Here is a 20482-nt window from a genome sequence, read left to right as displayed (position 1 = left end):
GCTTTATTGAAAAGCAGTCACAGACATGGTGGTCTGCTGTCTCCATCAGGCCACCATCCCTGTGAGGCCGCCATTCGCAAGGGGGTCGCAAATTGCGACCCACCTCATGATTATTCATGAGGTGTGCATTTGCGAAGCCCTTGCGAATCACAGATTGTGTCAGGGACACCATCCTACATTCGGATTTGCGACTCGCAATTTGCGGGTCGCAAATCTGAACCTACCTACATGTGGCCCCAAATTCTTAACCACTTCGCTGCCAGGCCTTTTCCCCCTCCTGTGCCAGGCCTTTTTTTGCCTATTTGGGGCAGTTCGCGCTTAGGCCCTCATAACTTTTTGTCCACATAAGCTAACCAAGCCAAATTTGCGTCCTTTTTTTCCAACATCCTAGGGATTCTAAAGGTACCCAGACTTTGTGGGTTCCCCTGAAGGAGGCCAAGAAATTGGCCAAAATACAGTGAAAATTTCGTTTTTTTAAAAAAAATTGGAAAAAGGGGCTGGAGAAGAAGGCTTGTGGTTTTTCCCCTGAAAATGGCATCAACAAAGGGTTTGCGGTGCTAAACTCAGCAGCTTCCCAGCTTTCAGGAACAGGCAGACTTGAATCCGAAAACCCAATTTTCCAACACAATTTTGGCATTTTACTGGGACATACCCCATTTGTGCAATTTTTTGTGCTTTCAGCCTCCTTCCAGTCAGTGACCGGAATGGTCATGAAACCAATGCTGGATCCCAGAAACCTAAACATTTCTGAAAAGTAGACAAAATTCTGAATTCAGCAAGGGGTCATTTGTGTAGATCCTACAAGGGTTTCCTACAGAAAATAACAGCTGAATAAGAAAAATATTGAAATTGAGGTGAAAAAAACATCAATTTTTCTCTACTTTTTACTCTGTAACTTTTCCCTGCAATGTCAGATTATCGAAAGCAATATACCGTTACGTCTGCTGGACTCCTCTGGTTGCGGGGATATATAGGGTTTGTAGGTTCATCAAGAACCCGAGGAACCCAGAGCCAATAAATGAGCTGCACCCTGCAGTGCGTTTTCATTCTATACCGGGTATACAGTAATTCATTTGCTGAAATATAAGGAGTAAAAAATAGCTATCAAGAAAACCTTTGCATTTCCAAAAAGGGCACAAGATAAGGTGTTGAGGAGCAGTGGTTATTTGCACATCTCTGAATTCCGGGGTGACCATAGTAGCACGTGAATTACATGGAATTTCTCAAATAGATGTCTTTTTTACACACACCCCTATATTTGGAAGGAATAAATGTAGAGAAAGACAAGGGGCAATAACACTTGTTTTGCTATTCTATGTTCCCCCAAGTCTCCCGATAAAAATGATACCTCACTTGTTTGGGTAGGCCTAGCGCCCGCGACAGGATATGCCCCAAAACACAACGTGGACACATCACAGAAAACATAGCTGTTTTTAGCAAAGTGACTACCTGTAGATTTTGGCCTCTAGCTCAGCCGCCACCTAGGGAAACCTACCAAACCTGTGCATTTCTGAAAACTAGAGACCTAGGGGAATCCAAGGAGGGGTGACTTGTGTGGCTCGGACCAGGTTCTGTTACCCAGAATCCTTTGCAAACCTCAAAATTTGGCTAAAAAAACACATGTTCCTCACATTTCTGTGGCAGAAAGTTCTGGAATCTGAGAGGAGCGACAAATTTCCTTCCACCCAGCATTCCCCCACGTCTCCCGATAAAAATGATACCTCACTTGTGTGGGTAGGCCTAGCGCCCGCGACAGGATATGCCCCAAAACACAACCTGGACACATCACAGAAAACAGAGCTGTTGTTAGCAAAGTGACTACCTGTAGATTTTGGCCTCTAGCTCAGCCGCCACCTAGGGAAACCTACCAAACCTGTGCATTTCTGAAAACTAGAGACCTAGGGGAATCCAAGGAGGGGTGACTTGTGTGGCTCGGACCAGGTTCGGTTACCCAGAATCCTTTGCAAACCTCAAAATTTGGCTAAAAAAACACATGTTCCTCACATTTCTGTGGCAGAAAGTTCTGGAATCTGAGAGGAGCCACAAATTTCCTTCCACCTAGCGTTCCCCCACGTCTCCCGATAAAAATGATACCTCACTTGTGTGGGTAGGCCTAGCGCCCGCGACAGGATATGCCCCAAAACACAACGTGGACATATCACAGAAAACAGAGCTGTTTTTAGCAAAGTGACTACCTGTAGATTTTGGCCTCTAGCTCAGCCGCCACCTAGGGAAACCTACCAAACCTGTGCATTTCTGAAAACTAGAGACCTAGGGGGATCCAAGGAGGGGTGACTTGCGGGGCTCGGACCAGGTTCTGTTACCCAGAATCCTTTGCAAACCTCAAAATTTGGCTAAAAAAACACATGTTCCTCACATTTCTGTGGCAGAAAGTTCTGGAATCTGAGAAGAGCCACAAATTTCCTTCCACCCAGCGTTCCCCCACATCTCCCGATAAAAATGATACCTCACTTGTGTGGGTAGGCCTAGCGCCCGCGACAGGATATGCCCCAAAACACAACGTGGACATATCACAGAAAACAGAGCTGTTTTTAGCAAAGTGACTACCTGTAGATTTTGGCCTCTAGCTCAGCCGCCACCTAGGGAAACCTACCAAACCTATGCATTTCTGAAAACTAGAGACCTAGGGGAATCCAAGGAGGGGTGACTTGTGTGGCTCGGACCAGGTTCTGTTACCCAGAATCCTTTGCAAACCTCAAAATTTGGCTAAAAAAACACATGTTCCTCACATTTCTGTGGCAGAAAGTTCTGGAATCTGAGAGGAGCCACAAATTTCCTTCCACCTAGCGTTCCCCCACGTCTCCCGATAAAAATGATACCTCACTTGTGTGGGTAGGCCTAGCGCCCGCGACAGGATATGCCCCAAAACACAACGTGGACATATCACAGAAAACAGAGCTGTTTTTAGCAAAGTGACTACCTGTAGATTTTGGCCTCTAGCTCAGCCGCCACCTAGGGAAACCTACCAAACCTGTGCATTTCTGAAAACTAGAGACCTAGGGGGATCCAAGGAGGGGTGACTTGCGGGGCTCGGACCAGGTTCTGTTACCCAGAATCCTTTGCAAACCTCAAAATTTGGCTAAAAAAAACACATGTTCCTCACATTTCTGTGGCAGAAAGTTCTGGAATCTGAGAAGAGCCACAAATTTCCTTCCACCCAGCGTTCCCCCACGTCTCCCGATAAAAATGATACCTCACTTGTGTGGGTAGGCCTAGCGCCCGCGACAGGATATGCCCCAAAACACAACGTGGACATATCACAGAAAACAGAGCTGTTTTTAGCAAAGTGACTACCTGTAGATTTTGGCCTCTAGCTCAGCCGCCACCTAGGGAAACCTACCAAACCTATGCATTTCTGAAAACTAGAGACCTAGGGGAATCCAAGGAGGGGTGACTTGTGTGGCTCGGACCAGGTTCTGTTACCCAGAATCCTTTGCAAACCTCAAAATTTGGCTAAAAAAACACATGTTCCTCACATTTCTGTGGCAGAAAGTTCTGGAATCTGAGAGGAGCCACAAATTTCCTTCCACCTAGCGTTCCCCCACGTCTCCCGATAAAAATGATACCTCACTTGTGTGGGTAGGCCTAGCGCCCGCGACAGGATATGCCCCAAAACACAACGTGGACATATCACAGAAAACAGAGCTGTTTTTAGCAAAGTGACTACCTGTAGATTTTGGCCTCTAGCTCAGCCGCCACCTAGGGAAACCTACCAAACCTGTGCATTTCTGAAAACTAGAGACCTAGGGGAATCCAAGGAGGGGTGACTTGTGTGGCTCGGACCAGGTTCTGTTACCCAGAATCCTTTGCAAACCTCAAAATTTGGCTAAAAAAAACACATGTCCCTCACATTTCTGTGGCAGAAAGTTCTGAAATCTGAGAGGAGCTACAAATTTCCTTCCACCCAGCGTTCCCCCAAGTCTCCCGATAAAAATGATACCTCACTTGCGTGGGTAGGCCTAGCGCCGGCGACAGGAAACACCCCAAAGCGCAACGTGGACACATCCTAAATTTTGGAAAAAAACAGAGGTGTTTTTTGCGAAGTGCCTACCTGTAGATTTTGGCCTCTAGCTCAGCCGGCACCTAGGGAAACCTACCAAACCTGTGCATTTCTGAAAACTAGAGACCTAGGGGAATCCAAGGAGGGGTGACTTGCGGGGCTCGGACCAGGTTCTGTTACCCAGAATCCTTTGCAAACCTCAAAATTTGGCTAAAAATACACGTTACTCACATTTCTGTGGCAGAAAGTTCTGGAATCTGAGAGGAGCCACAAATTTCCTTCCACCTAGCGTTCCCCCAAGTCTCCCGATAAAAATGATACATCACTTGTGTGGGTAGGACTAGCGCCCACGAAAGGAAAGGGCCCAAAACACAACGTGGACAAATCACATTTTTTTATAAAAAGCAGTGCCTACCTGTGGATTTTGGCCTGTAGCTCAGCCGACACCTGAGGAAACCTAGCAAACCAGTGCATTTTTGAAAACTAGAAACCCAGGGGAATCCAAGATGGGGTGACTTGCGGGGCTCTGACCAGGTTATGTTACCCAGAATCCTTTGCAAACATCAAAATTTGGCCCAAAAAACACTTTTTCCTCTCATTTCGGTGACAGAAAGTTCTGGAATCTGAGAGGAGCCACAAATTTCCTTCCACCCAGCGTTCCCCTAAGTCTCTCGATAAAAATGGTACATCACTTCTGTGGGTAGGCCTAGCGCCCACAAAAGGAAATGGCCCAAAACACAACGTGGACACAACATATTTTTTCACAGAAAACAGAGGTGTTTTTTGCAAGGTGCCTACCTGTGGTGTTTGGCCTGTAGCTCAGCCGGCCCCGGGGGGGGGGGGGGGGAGGGCAGAAATGCCCTAAAATAAATTTGCCCCCCCAACCCCCACCCTCCCCCGCCGGGAGCGACCCTTGCCTACGGGGTCGCTCCCCCTGCGTGACATTGGCGCCAAAAAACAAATCCCCGGTGCCTAGTGGTTTCTGCCCCCTTGGGGGCAGGTTGACCTAAACTCAGCCAATCTGCCCCCAAGGGGGGCAGAAATGGCCTAAATACAATTTGTCCCCCAGGGGAGCGACTTTTGCCTGATGGGTCGCTCCCCATCTCTAAAAAAAAAAAAAACAAAGAAAAAAAAGAAAAATTCCCCTGGCGCCTAGAGGTTTCTGCCCCCCCCCCCCCCCCCGGGGGCAGATCGGCCTAATAATAGGCCGATCTGCCCCCCGGGGGGGCAGAAATGGCCTAAAATAAATTTGCCCCCCCAACACCCACCCCCCCCCCCCCCGGGAGCGACCCTTGCCTACGGGGTCGCTCCCCCTGCGTGACATTGGCGCCAATAAACAAATCCCCGGTGCCTAGTGGTTTCTGCCCCCTTGGGGGCAGATTGACCTAAAATTGGCCAATCTGCCCCCAGGGGGGCAGAAATGGTCTAAATACAATTTGCCCCCCCAGGGGAGCGACCCTTGCCTGATGGGTCGCTCCCCATCTCTAAAAAAAGAAACAACAAAAAAAAAAAACACAAAAAAAAAATTGCCCTGGTGCCTAGAGTGTTCTGCCCCCCCCCCCCCCCCCGGGGGGCAGTTCGGCCTAATAATAGGCCGATCTGTCCCCCGGGGGGCAGAAATGGCCTATAATAAATTTGCCCCCCCAACCCCCACCCCCCCCTGGGAGCGACCCTTGCCTACGGGGTCGCTCCCCCTGCGTGACATTGGCGCCAAAAAACAAATCCCCGGTGCCTAGTGGTTTCTGCCCCCTTGGGGGCAGATTGACCTAAAATTGGCCAATCTGCCCCCAGGGGGGCAGAAATGGTCTAAATACAATTTGCCCCCCCAGGGGAGCGACCCTTGCCTGATGGGTCGCTCCCCATCTCTAAAAAAGAAACAAAAAAAAAAAACACACAAAAAAAATTGCTCTGGTGCCTATAGTGTTCTGCCCCCCCCCCCCCCCCGGGGGCAGTTCGGCCTAATAATAGGCCGATCTGTCCCCCGGGGGGGCAGAAATGGCCTAAAATAAATTTGCCCCCCCAACCCCCACCCCCCCCCGGGAGCGACCCTTGCCTACGGGGTCGCTCCCCCTGCGTGACATTGGCGCCAAAAAACAAATCCCCGGTGCCTAGTGGTTTCTGCCCCCTTGGGGGCAGATTGACCTAAAATCGGCCAATCTGCCCCCAGGGGGGCAGAAATGGTCTAAATACAATTTGCCCCCCAGGGGAGCGACCCTTGCCTGATGGGTCGCTCCCCATCTCTAAAAAAAAGAAAGAACAAAAAAAAAAAACACACAAAAAAAATTTGCCCTGGCGCCTAGAGGTTTCTTCCCCCCCTGGGGGCAGATCGGCCTAATAATAGGCCGATCTGCCCCCAGGGGGGGCAGAAATGGCCTAAAATAAATTGCCCTCCCCCCCAGGGAGCGACCCTTGCCTAAGGGGTCGCTCCCTTTGCGTGAAATTCACGCAAAGAAAAAACTCCCTGGTGTCTAATGGTTTCTACCCCCCTTGGGGGCAGATTGGCCTCATCAAAATAGGCCAATCTGCCCCCAAGGGAGGCAGAAATGGCCAAAATATAATTTTCCCCCAAGGGGAGCGACCCTTGCCTAAGGGGTCGCTCCCCACCAAAAAAAAAAAAATGAAACCAAAAAAAAAAAAATGGTCCCTGGTGCCTAGAGGTTTCTGCCCCCCCCTGGGGGCAGATCGGCCTAATAGTAGGCCGATCTGCCCCCAGGGGGGGCAGAAAAGGCCTTCCCGAAAATATGCCCCCCCTGGGAGCGACCCTTGCCCAAGGGGTCGCTCCCTTTTGTCAATAACAATAAAAAATAAAAAAAATCTCTGGTGTCTAGTGGTTTCTACCCCCCTTGGGGGCAGATTGGCCTCATCAAAATAGGCCAATCTGCCCCCAAGGGGGGCAGAAATGGCCAAAATATAATTTTCCCCCAAGGGGAGCGACCCTTGCCTAAGGGGTCGCTCCCCACCTCAATAAAAAAAATGAAGCAAAAAAAAAAAAAAAATGGTCCCTGGTGCCTAGAGGTTTCTGCAAGGCCGATCTGCCCCCAGGGGGGGCAGAAAAGGCCTTTTCAAAAAAATGCCCCCCCTGGGAGCGACCCTTGCCCAAGGGGTCGCTCCCTTTTGTCAATTGCAAAGAAAAAAAAAAAAATCCCTGGTGTCTAGTGGGGTTTCAAAAGCCGGATTGCAAGCAATCCGGCTTTTGAAACCCTCGGAGGGACTTCAAAGGGAAGGAAATACTTTTCCTTCCCTTTGAAGCCCCTCCGGGCCTCCCAAGTGATTGAAAAAGAAATGCTTTTGCATTTCTTTTTCAATTGCGCTGGAAGCAGAGCTTCCAGCGCGACTAGGGAGGCCCCTGTGACAAATCAGCGCGCGCTGACGTCACAGGGGGGGGTGGGGGGGGTCGGGGGTGGAAGGGGAAGGGATTCCCCGGTCAGCCCTGACCTAGGGGGGTGGGGGGGCGTCCCTCGGGAGGAGCGCTAGCGCTTCTCCCGAGGGAAGCATTCAGGACGTAATGGTTACGTCCATGGCGCCACACGGGCGCTGCCATGGACGTAACCATTACGTCCGTGGCGGGGAAGGGGTTAAAGAAAGTCACAAAAGTGCACCCATGGTATATGTCGTACCCCTATAAAATATTTGTGAACTGTATTTTAGCATGGGTAAATACGCATGTGTAGATTTGCTCATGTGAAAATCTATTGAGCATTTGCAAGTTCATTTTCCCTCCAGCCACTTTCTTCCCAACCCTGGAAGAAGTTCTAATTCTGCCATTGTCAGGAGTAAATGTCCAACCTTTCTTATTATGGGAAAATATTAGAGAGAAGCTGGTGAAGATCTTTAAAACATGCAGGTTAGTAGGTTTGCAGACTCAAAGGCATTCCAGCCCTGGAACTATTGCTTACTGCTTCCTCCAGCCCCAGTATGCAGATCTGTACAAAGGTGGAAAAAAATGGAAATTGCTACAGTAGGGATTGAAACTGCAAGTATTCAAGCCCTACTATGGTAGTAGCCCTGGCATAATCAGAGAGGCTATTATCGGAGCTCTTACATAATGAGATTGCTGCCATAATTTGGCGCCACACTACATGGCACCAAAGGGACAAGTAGATCTTTTTACAGGACAAGTAGATTTGAGAAGCAACCTGTCCCGTGGACACGTAGATATTTTAATAAATTCCACACCCCTGTGGTATAGAGTTTAATGGCTTTGAGTAAAGTGGCATAGAGTGTGTGGTGCAAAGTAGATTGTAGTGCCATACAGAGGCATAGAGTTGAGTGTTACAGAGTAAAAAGCATTGGCGTAGAGTGCACTGACAGAGTACTGTGGCGTAGAGTGGAGTTGTATAGAGTAGATTGGTGTCACCAGATTGGAGTGGTGTAGACTGCTGTGACCAAGAGTGCAATGGTTTAGAGTAGAGTGGCGAAGAGTGCACTGGCACAGAGTAGAGTAGGGAGGCGTATAATGAAGTAGCACAGAGTGCAGTGGCGTGAAGTGAACTGGTCCAGAGAATAGCGGATTGGTGCAGACTGGAATGGAGTATTCATGGTGTGGTAGCACACTGCCATTACAGACTTAAATGACCATTACATTTGCACAGACATACAGTTTTACTAATAAACTCATATTAAAGCAGTTTAACAACACTTCAGAAATAAAAAAGTGCTTTGTTTGTGGGTTTGCAATTCTGATATATTCTGAAATACTTACACAGTTCATTTAAACATTGTTGTGTGCTAGACAAAAACCCTGTCCTATCCCCAGTATCCAGGAAGATTGTCCTATAAATCCTCTCTTTTGAGTCAGAGAAAGAAAAGTAAACAAGCGCTCCTGGACAGCGCCTGACATTTGACTTTGGTGTTTGAATGCACAACATAGGTGAAGCGATAAGAACAAGATTTAAAAAATGTCTAAGAAACCAGACATCTGCCCGGTCTGGTAGGCTGCGACCTAAAAACGTAGTGATCAGCAGATAAATCCTAGGAAAACGGTGTTCCATTAGGCATCAAAAAACAAACTCTTCATTTAAAAAGAGTGAAAAGTACAAGGAAAAAGCAAACTATGCAATCATATCCAACATAATACCGTAAACATAAAAAGGAGTCAGTAACAGAGGGTTTATTTCTACAAATAAGCCCTAGATCATTGCTGATGGCCCACCCAAAATATGATACAGGTCTAAATTTGTCAACATTGACAAGCAAAAGAATAGACACTGCCACTTTATATAAGCGCAGTTCGTTAATACTAATGTACATCAGTGTTATACCACAAACCACAATCCAGGTACAATGTACCATGCAGATATGAACTTGCTATGACCCCACCTTTTGTGGACCCACAAATAATCCATGAACACAAGAACATTAAGTCATTGCATGAGATGTCAGCAGTGGCGGCCCGTCCTTTAGGGCAGAGGGCCACGCCCCCCCTCTTTTTGCCCCTCTCGAAGAGTGTCCGTCTGGCTGAACAAAGGCCAGCCTGACAGACACTCTCCATGTTCAGGTCAGGCAGCCAGGAGTGAGACGTGTGATTTCCTCGGCTCAGCAAAGGTGCCTTGAGGCCCTCCCCTGGGTGACGAGGAAAGCATCACCCATTGACACTCGCCCTGGGCGCTTCAGGTTTAAGCCCTGAAGCGCCCAGGGCAAGTGTCAATCAGTGACACTTCATCACAGAGTTGGGGGGGAGGGGGTGTCAGCAGTCTCACTGACCCCATCCCACTCTGTGACGAGGCTGCAACTGCTGTCTTCCCTCACTGGCTGACCAAAGGTCAGCCAGTGAGGGAAGGCAGCAGTCCCAACCCTCCTGGGACCTGGAGGCTGAAGGTAACTGTGTGTGTGATGTTTTATATTGAATGTTTGGTGCGCGCGTGCATGTTTGAGTGTTATGTGTTGTTAATGGATGTGCGTGTGTGTGTGTGTGAGAAAGAATGAGTGTGTGTGATCTTTTAAAATGAATGTTTGGTGCGTGCGTGCATGTTTGAATGGTATGAGTGTTGTTAATGGGTGTGCGTGCATGTCTGTGTGTGAAAGAATGAGTGTGTGGGTGTGTGTGCTTCCTGCCCGCCCTCCTCCCTCCTAAAGCTGCCGGCCGCCACTAGATGTCAGGCATTTAATTTTTGGATTTTGGGCTGCTGTAATATACGCAATGAGACTACACCAGATAAAACTAATGCCAAGTTATCACATACAAATGCAAAAATAACAAGGTGATAGATGGAATTCTTGAATTAATCTCAACCACTGACGATTGCTTAAGCCACTTCCAAATCCAACATTTTTTGCCCACCAGGCCACCTCAATTTGAACCCATCCATATGCAAATTAGTTTTGACCCTGAGCCTCATGGTAACTATCTAGCCAGAACTGCCAGGCCCTCCCTGACCCGGAACACAAGCAACCCAGTTATCACATACATGCACACATACCTTTAAGCCAGTAAAACTTTATAACTTATGTAAAATATATGAAATGCATGTAAAGCGACGGTGTATGTGTCGATGTATGAAAGAAAAATAAGAAAGCACTATAGTCAAAAACTGATAATGAAATACGACACTAGCTCCCCAAAACGTCACAACCTACTATATCCGTTGAAGGAAAATAGACAACACTACTGTAACAAGGTGGTTGTCACAAATAGAACTGTGTTTACACTCCAGATTGGGTTTGAAATTAATAGAGTGGGCTTTTATATACCCATCCCTTTGTCTTTATAGAGTACACCCATTAATGCATAGTAAACAACCTAAAAACACTGAGAAACGAAGAGATGTGAAGAGCGGCCAAACTTGCAAATGTTAAGAACTTTGTATAGAGAAGTAGTGCTTGTAGTGTCAAAAATGTGTGCAAATGTACTTAGGCCTGTTGAGTTAAAAAGAAAAAAAAATAACAGTTTCATCATGGCCACCTAAGGAAACATTTTAAGTCTTAAGTCGAAGAAGCTGCAGAATATAGGCAAGTAACTTATTGACTGCTGCTCACACCCCCGGAACCCAATCTTAGAACTCTCATACCAACCAGCTAGATTTTGACTTCTTCCATATGGGAAACACGGCTACAACTCCACACCAGTAAGAAGGAGGGGGTGCCCTCTAATATTCCTAGAACACCATCAATCGCCTTGACCTGGTCAGCACGATCTGCCTGGTAATACTAATGACTAGAGTCATATCTGAAAGGAGGCTAGTCTACAATCTCCAGACTTGGCCAATCACTGTGATGAGAAGTCTCAATATTTTCTATACTATGCCTCTAAGTGCTCTTTTGCCCGATATTTAGGCTATTTTGTTTTCCAATGAAGTGGTTTGGTGTCTAGTTTTCTTCCACTTTGGATGCTAAACATCAGGCTTCCCTTAAGTAGTACTTGCGTGCCCCTTTCTTCAGAAGGCGATAGTGATCATCCTTCATAATTCTACTTGACACCAAGAAGCCAGATCAATAGAGTACAGAAGCACTATTAATGCTAACACATTTGTAAGGAAATGCCTCCTTGGCATGGTTGCCCCCTGACTTTTTGCCTTTGCTGATGCTATGTTTACAATTGAAAGTGTGCTGAGGCCTGCTAACCAGGCCCCAGCACCAGTGTTCTTTCCCTAACCTGTACTTTTGTATCCACAATTGGCAGACCCTGGCATCCAGATAAGACCCTTGTAACTGGTACTTCTAGTACCAAGGGCCCTGATGCCAAGGAAGGTCCCTAAGGGCTGCAGCATGTCTTATGCCACCCTGGAGACCTCTCACTCAGCACAGACACACTGCTTGCCAGCTTGTGTGTGCTAGTGAGAACAAAACGAGTAAGTCGACATGGCACTCCCCTCAGGGTGCCATGCCAGCCTCTCACTGCCTATGCAAGTATAGGTCAGTCACCCCTCTAGCAGGCCTTACAGCCCTAAGGCAGGGTGCACTATACCATAGGTGAGGGTACCAGTGCATGAGCATGGTACCCCTACAGTGTCTAAACAAAACCTTAGACTTTGTAAGTGCAGGGTAGCCATAAGAGTATATGGTCTGGGAGTTTGTCAAACACGAACTCCACAGCACCATAATGGCTACACTGAAAACTGGGAAGTTTGGTATCAAACTTCTCAGCACAATAAATGCACACTGATGCCAGTGTACATTTTATTGCAAAATACACCCCAGAGGGCACCTTAGAGGTGCCCCCTGAAACTTAACCGACTGTCTGTGTAGGCTGACTAGCTCCAGCAGCCTGCCACACTAGAGACATGTTGCTGGCCCCATGGGGAGAGTGCCTTTGTCACTCTGAGGCCAGTAACAAAGCCTGCACTGGGTGGAGATGCTAACACCTCCCCCAGGCAGGAGCTGTAACACCTGGCGGTGAGCCTCAAAGGCTCACCCCTTTGTCACAGCCCAGCAGGGCACTCCAGCTTAGTGGAGTTGCCCGCCCCCTCCGGCCACGGCCCCCACTTTTGGCGGCAAGGTTGGAGGGAACAAAGAAAGCAACAAGGAGGAGTCACTGGCCAGTCAGGACAGCCCCTAAGGTGTCCTGAGCTGAGGTGACTAACTTTTAGAAATCCTCCATCTTGCAGATGGAGGATTCCCCCAATAGGGTTAGGATTGTGACCCCCTCCCCTTGGGAGGAGGCACAAAGAGGGTGTACCCACCCTCAGGGCTAGTAGCCATTGGCTACTAACCCCCCAGACCTAAACACGCCCTTAAATTTAGTATTTAAGGGCTACCCTGAACCCTAGAAAATTAGATTCCTGCAACAACAAGAAGAAGGACTGCCTAGCTGAAAACCCCTGCAGAGGAAGACCAGAAGACAACAACTGCCTTGGCTCCAGAAACTCACCGGCCTGTCTCCTGCCTTCCAAGGAACTCTGCTCCAGCGACGCCTTCCAAAGGGACCAGCGACCTCTGCATCCTCTGAGGACTGCCCTGCTTCGACGACAAGAAACTCCCGAGGACAGCGGATCTGCTCCAAAAAGACTGCAACTTTATCCAAAGGAGCAGCTTTACAGAACCCTGCAATCTCCCCGCAAGAAGCGTGAGACTTGCAACACTGCACCCGGCGACCCCGACTCGGCTGGTGGAGAACCAACACCTCAGGGAGGACCCCCGGACTACTCTACGACTGAGTACCAAAACCTGTCCCCCCTGAGCCCCCACAGCGCCGCCTACAGAGGGAATCCCGAGGCTTCCCCTGACCGCGACTCTCTGAAACCTAAGTCCCGACGCCTGGAAAAGACCCTGCACCCGCAGCCCCCAGGACCTGAAGGACCGGACTTTCACTGCAGAAGTGACCCCCAGGAGTCCCTCTCCCTTGCCCAAGTGGAGGTTTCCCCGAGGAAGCCCCCCCTTGCCTGCCTGCAGCGCTGAAAAGATCCCTTGATCTCTCATTGACTTCCATTGCGAACCCGACGCTTGTTCTAACACTGCACCCGGCCGCCCCCGCGCCGCTGAGGGTGAAATTTCTGTGTGGGCTTGTGTCCCCCCCGGTGCCCTACAAAACCCCCCTGGTCTGCCCTCCGAAGACGCGGGTACTTACCTGCTGGCAGACTGGAACCGGGGCACCCCCTTCTCTCCATTATAGCCTATGCGTTTTGGGCACCACTTTGAACTCTGCACCTGACCGGCCCTGAGCTGCTGGTGTGGTAACTTTGGGGTTGCTCTGAACCCCCAACGGTGGGCTACCTTGGACCAAGAACTGAACCCTGTAAGTGTCTTACTTACCTGGTAAAACTAACAAAAACTTACCTCCCCCAGGAACTGTGAAAATTGCACTGTGCCCACTTTTAAAGTAGCTATTTGTGAATAACTTGAAAAGTATACATGCAATTGAAATGATTCAAAGTTCCTAATGTACTTACCTACAATACCTTTCAAACAAGATATTACATGTTAAATTTGAACCTGTGGTTCTTAAAATAAACTAAGAAAAGATATTTTTCTATAACAAAACCTATTGGCTGGATTTGTCTCTGAGTGTGTGTACCTCATTTATTGTCTATGTGTATGTACAACAAATGCTTAACACTACTCCTTGGATAAGCCTACTGCTCGACCACACTACCACAAAATAGAGCATTAGTATTATCTATTTTTACCACTATTTTACCTCTAAGGGGAACCCCTGGACTCTGTGCATGCTATTCCTTACTTTGAAATAGCACATACAGAGCCAACTTCCTACAACATTACACAGTGACTACCGGAACTGGACTTTGCGCTTCACGCAATCCCTTTGTTAAGCTGTTAAGCACACAGAGAACGATACAAATTAACTTTCCTAAAACAAAAACTCAGACCCAGCCTGAAATTAGTTAATTTTTAAGATGGTTTTTCAGTTACTGACAAAAAAAATAATTGCAGCGGACCTGAGTTACGTGATTAAAAATTATGAATTACACGTGCTTCCAACAGTGACTTGGCATCTGCTAATCGGGTATTGTGCTATCCTATTGCAAAGAGCGAAGTTGTTCTTTTTCGTGTATAGACGCCTTCTACTGGGAAAGGGACATGGACTACTGTTCAATTTACTTTTTTAATATCTCTATTGTTTTGGCTGCTACTATCCATGTTATGGTAAACACATAAAGCAATACATTTCAAAAACTTAACCGCTCATCAATACTCTTCTGTTGTCTAAAATTAAACACATCCATTATAAAATAAATATATTTCAGCTACAGGGTAGTTTCCTCTATTTGTACACTGGTGATTATGCAAAGCGACATTAACGTATTCCTCTGATCAACAAAGTACTATTTCAGTGAAAACAAACAACTTACCAGAAAGATCTGATCCTGAGCCGGACCGGACTGAATCTCCATCTGTGAAAGATCCAGAATCGGAGTCAGAATCTGTTGCTTCACTTCTAGTATCATAGTCATTCCCCTCCCTCTGCTCTCTCTCTTGCACATATTGGGCCTCTTCACCATCATCATCTTCATCCCCATTTTCGTCTTCCATTCCTTCTTCATTCTCATTATTGCTTCCTGGATCGTCATCAGATGATCCACTGCTGCCAGAATCTTGGTCTGAACCATAATCATCTGAATCTCCTGCTTTGGAGGAATGGCTTGACCGACTTGTCCTTCTCTCCATATCCTGCCTGTTCTGCTGCTGCGTTAAGAGAAAGTGAACAGAAAACGAAAAACCACTCAATATCCACACGACGCAAAGAAGGCATGCAAGTATCAATGCACTTACATGCTTCTATCTTAACGTCACAACTGTCGTTTCACAGCTATGCCATAATATGGTGCTAAAATGTGTCTATTGTGCATTCTGACGCTCCATGAGCGGTATCTTACTTAAAATAGCGGTAATGCATAATTTTGTCACCTCAGATGATCCATCTGGTGTGATGGACTTGGTCCTTCTATCTGCTTCGCGTTTTCTTGAGCCACTCTTGTCGGGATGACTTTTATAGGGTTCTCTGGAACTAGTATTTGCAACACGGCTCTTCCTGTCACTATCAGCATGCTTACTCCTTTCAGGCCGATGAAACTCATCACGTTTATATTCAACGACATGCTTCCCTTTAGTACTGGAGCTTCGCCTTCCACTGTTGCTAGCCGACGAACTGACCGATCTCTGAGGTGGTTGCCTTGACGAGTGTGCAGAGGGTCTCTGCCTCTTGATTTCCATTGATTCAGATCTCTCACTTTTTCTTTTGGCTGCTAGAGAGACAAGAGTGGATATGAACCTTCTATTGAAAATTACAGGCTAACACTAAATATTTATGCCACCAGGTCCATGTCATTTTTTTTCTAAATGTAAAATATTTTCCTGCCTACTACCTGCCTCAAATACTGACAAAAACAAATAATTTAATGTCACATCTGAAAAACAGTTTACACAACACCTTGATCACTTCAGAGCAATCCACTAATAATTTTTCTCATTTTTTCTGCCCTTTTAAATAATGTGAAAAATCAGAGTTTTCACTGACCTATTTAAGTATGACACACGACTAAATAGACTTCTGAAGGCTGTTGCTACTGAGCAGTTATGCCTTCCAAAAATAAATTGTGTACACCCAGAAATTTAAACTAAATAGGTCTGCATGTTCTGTAATGCATGGGGAAGCATTCACAAGCAAGACAGACATTTCAGTGAATATTTACAACTAAAACAAACGTCTTGTGACAGCTCTGAAACGCAAAAATTCACCTTTTTTCTCATTCACATCCTGTTCACTTTCCGGGTTGTACAACTCATCATCATGATCAGGAGCTTCAGTCAAAATGTCATCCAAGACATTGTGTTCACCATCTGAAATTACACAAGACATATTAAAGTAATTTCTTTGAATAAATAAGCATAATTTTTTTCGTCCTGTTAGAATTCTATAGTTTAAATGTTTAACCACTAACAACCTTTTGGCCATGCTCTCTGGGTGCCATATGAATACAGGAAGTTGACTTCTACGATGAAATGAATAGGCCAAATTAGCTAACGACATACAGCAGAAAAAACCCAAGATAAATATACTCTAAAAATCATAGAGGATATTTTAGGCATATTCCAAAGGAGAATGTGCAATTTGCTCTAATCAGTAAACACAATCTGCACAAATGTAACACTACCATGGATAGTGGACATAACTAAAAACATCTGGGAGTTCACTTATTAGAAACAGATGTCTGAGTGTGAAGAGGTAGCTTATGTCGCAGTTAAAATACTTTGAGGACAACGACTACTAATCATTGTCCATAGAAAGACTAACAGATCTGCTACATGGCCTAGCTTGTGAAAACAGATGACGTGTATTATCAGATAGAAAGGAAACATCTGTGTCCCAAACACCTCAGAGTTTTGAAATAGACGGACTGTTTTCCTCACCAAACAATACAACACCCCATTTTGTAACCCACCTGTGCACATACAACGTTTTATGTACACCAAATAAACAGTCACACTCAAAGAGCAAATACACCTAAATTGAAAAGTCTGAAAACAAAAAAACTCTAATTGGGAATGTCCAAGTAGATGTATGAAGCGTAAAGTGACCTCTAAAACAATAAGTGATCAATAGAGAAAGTGTGTTGCTCTGACCAGAAACCACTACAAATTCTGTTTTTGCTAGACTACTTATCAGTACATTGACAGTGACACACTAGGGAACTAAGAAACAATCAAGCTACCTACTATCTAGATGCACATTCTACACAACAGCATCAGAGTACCTTTAAGTAAAAGGGAGGAGACCACAAGGCCTGACAGATTTCCAACAAGCACTGACAATACCAACAGGTCTTGCCTATCCAAGTGCTATTGACTTGGCAATGTGCATGGCTAAAAGTTAATGGCATAGAGTGTCAGAGTTGATTGGTGGGGGGGGGGGGGGGTGAGGGGGGGAGTACTGTTGTAGAGTGGATTTGTTGGAGTAGAGTGTCAGAGTGGGGGGCAGACCGTTATTGAGTAGCAGGGAGCAGAGTTCATTGGCAGAGAGGGTCACCGAGCGCAGTGTTGTAGAGTGGAGTGGCGTGGAATATGGTGGAGTGGGTTGAGTTAGTGGGGTGGATTCGGATGAGTGGGATGGACTGAAATGGGAGGGCTGGATTAGGTGGATTGGAGTGGACTGGGGTAGATTAGATTGGTGTGATTTAGAAAGGGGTGTAATTGATTGGTTTGGGGTGGATTGCATTCGAGTGGGGTTGGTAGATTCATTGGACTGGAGTGGGGTGGACAGGACTAGAGTGGGGTTTTGTTAGTAATTGTCGATCACCCCCAAAGCACAAAGGTGCGATCTGAATTTTTTTTACAAGAGACCACTGTCCGCTCGCGCTCTTCCTCTCAGAAACTTGGCTCACCGATACGTCAGCCCCTGACATCCTCGAGGCAACACCGACAGGCTACGCATTACCCAGATTAGACTGACAGTCTAGAAGGGGGAAGGCTGGCGCTGATCTGCAAACAGTCGCTAACGTATCTGTTTACAGAAGTAAAAATTAAGTAGAGCAAATCCCCATTTTTAATGCTGAAACCTTCAAACAATCATACTCTACCAGGCTTCCTAACCGATCACCAGCCTGGACCAGCCACTCAGTTTGCGGCTGCCTTAGCAGACGCTATCCCCGTTTGCTCCAAGGTATTCCCAACTTTGTAATTCTGTACAGCCTTCATGTGCATTTTGAGGAGGTCTTCTGCCACAGCGCATTGAGGTTAATGGATGACTTAGCAACATGCCATTTGATGCAATTAGTGCAGGCCCCCAACTCATAAGTTGGGTCATACTTTAGACTATCTTTATCTTTACCAACTCTCTTAGGAAAAGCACCCTATCCCCGATACCAGAGGTCTGACCAGACCACTAAGTGATCCCTTGTTTAATCAAGGGTACCCCCTGCTGGCTCTCAGGGCTTGAAAAGCCATGGATACTCTGCACATAAATGGGCTAAATTTACCACCGGGTCATTCACTGCAGCACTTGAGGCATCTGTCTCCAGTCCTTGTAACTGCATTAGCTTAGCCAACTCCGACTTTAGCACTTCGATCAGCAAAGCTCTGAATGATCTATCACCTATAGAGAATCTCTTCTGCCTGCTCCACAACTTCGGCAGCGTGGTTTACTGAAGAACTTAGATCTCTCAAAAAAACAGTGCAAGCAACTAGAGCACTAATGGTGCAGAAACTACTGGCAGTCAGGAAAGGTAAACATATCTACTGGTCTTGAAAGACTATTATAAGCAAATAAGGGTCAGGTGTAAGCAGTACTATGCCCAGAAAATCGATCAGGCGATTTTTACCATTGTTAAGTCTCTGACATCTTTATCTCTGTATTGTTGGAATATTTGACTCAAAGGTGGCCTATTTTTTTCCAGAGGCAGGCTAATAAAGGCATGTCTAAGATAGAATTGGCACGGGTTGATGTTCAGAAAGTTATTACTAAGATTAAATCAGGATCACCGCTTGATCCAGCCTCTCAGAAGATTTTAGAGTGTGGCATGAAGGCAGTTGTGCCTGCTCTGTATGAGCCTATGTCTAACATCAGGCTAGGTTCCCCCTGAATGGAAACACGCCACAGTGGTATCCTGTAGGAAGTTGGCTCTGTATGTGCTATTTCAAAGTAAGGAATAGCATGCACAGAGTCCAAGGGTTCCCCTTAGAGGTAAAATAGTGGTAAAAATAGATAATACTAATGCTCTATTTTTTGGTAGTGTGGTCGAGCAGTAGGCTTATCCAAGGAGTAGTGTTAAGCATTTGTTGTACATACACATAGACAATAAATGAGGTACACACACTCAGAGACAAATCCAGCCAATAGGTTTTGTTATAGAAAAATATATTTTCTTAGTTTATTTTAAGAACCACAGGTTCAAATTTAACATGTAATATCTTGTTTGAAAGGTATTGCAGGTAAGTACATTAGGAACTTTGAATCATTTCAATTGCATGTATACTTTTCAAGTTATTCACAAATAGCTATTTCAAAAGTGGACACTTAGTGCAATTTTCACAGTTCCTGGGGGAGGTAAGTTTTTGTTAGTTTTACCAGGTAAGTAAGACACTTACAGGGTTCAGTTCTTGGTCCAAGGTAGCCCACCGTTGGGTGTTCAGAGCAACCCCAAAGTCACCACACCAGCAGCTCAGGGCCGGTCAGGTGCAGAGTTCAAAGTGGTGCCCAAAACGCATAGGCTATAATGGAGAGAAGGGGGTGCCCCGGTTCCGGTCTGCTTGCAGGTAAGTACCCGCGTCTTCGGAGGGCAGACCAGGGGGGTTTTGTAGGGCACCGGGGGGGACACAAGCCCACACAGAAATTTCACCCTCAGCGGCGCGGGGGCGGCCGGGTGCAGTGTTAGAACAAGCGTCGGGTTCGCAATGTAATTCAATGAGAGATCAAGGGATCTCTTCAGCGCTGCAGGCAGGCAAGGGGGGGCTTCCTCGGGGAAACCTCCACTTGGGCAAGGGAGAGGGACTCCTGGGGGTCACTTCTGCAGTGAAAGTCCGGTCCTTCAGGTCCTGGGGGCTGCGGGTGCAGGGTCTTTTCCAGGCGTCAGGACTTAGGTTTCAGAGAGTCGCGGTCAGGGGAAGCCTCGGGATTCCCTCTGCAGGCGGCGCTGTGGGGGCTCAAGGGGGACAGGTTTTGGTACTCACAGTCGTAGAGTAGTCCGGGGGTCCTCCCTGAGGTGTTGGTTCTCCACCAGCCGAGTCGGGGTTGCCGGGTGCAGTGTTGCAAGTCTCACGCTTCTTGCGGGGAGTTGCAGGGTTCTTTAAAGCTGCTTCTTGAAACAAAGTTGCAGTCTTTTTGGAGCAGGTCCGCTGTCCTCGGGAGTTTCTTGTCGTCGTCGAAGCAGGGCAGTCCTCAGAGGATTCAGAGGTCGCTGGTCCCTTTGGAAGGCGTCGCTGGAGCAGAGTTCTTTGGAAGGCAGGAGACAGGCCGGTGAGTTTCTGGAGCCAAGGCAGTTGTTGTCTTCTGGTCTTCCTCTGCAGGGGTTTTCAGCTAGGCAGTCCTTCTTGTTGTTGCAGGAATCTGATTTTCTAGGGTTCAGGGTAGCC

General features: G+C 46.9%; 1 protein-coding gene across 10 annotated transcripts in view; it reads right to left on the bottom strand.

Annotated features, from left to right (window-relative positions):
* The window catches only part of YTHDC1 (YTH N6-methyladenosine RNA binding protein C1), a 308657-nt gene that overhangs the window by 272725 nt on the left and 15450 nt on the right, over nt 1–20482 (bottom strand). For 8 of the 10 annotated variants that reach the window (XM_069235943.1, XM_069235969.1, XM_069235984.1 and 5 more), the window contains 3 exons: nt 16154–16255; nt 15323–15660; nt 14767–15100 (listed from right to left, as the gene is read on the bottom strand). In XM_069235943.1, coding sequence (XP_069092044.1) covers nt 14767–15100; nt 15323–15660; nt 16154–16255 — 774 coding nt within the window. Of the gene's footprint in view, nt 1–14766; nt 15101–15322; nt 15663–16153; nt 16256–20482 lie in introns of all 10 variants that reach the window. The other 2 variants (XM_069235921.1, XM_069235977.1) reach the window with 2 other exon arrangements.

The sequence above is a fragment of the Pleurodeles waltl genome, chromosome 1_2 (assembly GCF_031143425.1).
Source record: "Pleurodeles waltl isolate 20211129_DDA chromosome 1_2, aPleWal1.hap1.20221129, whole genome shotgun sequence".
In the NCBI taxonomy this organism is placed as follows: domain Eukaryota; kingdom Metazoa; phylum Chordata; class Amphibia; order Caudata; family Salamandridae; genus Pleurodeles; species Pleurodeles waltl.
Note: the sequence above shows the minus strand (reverse complement) of the source record. Positions and strands in the feature narration are given on the sequence as shown.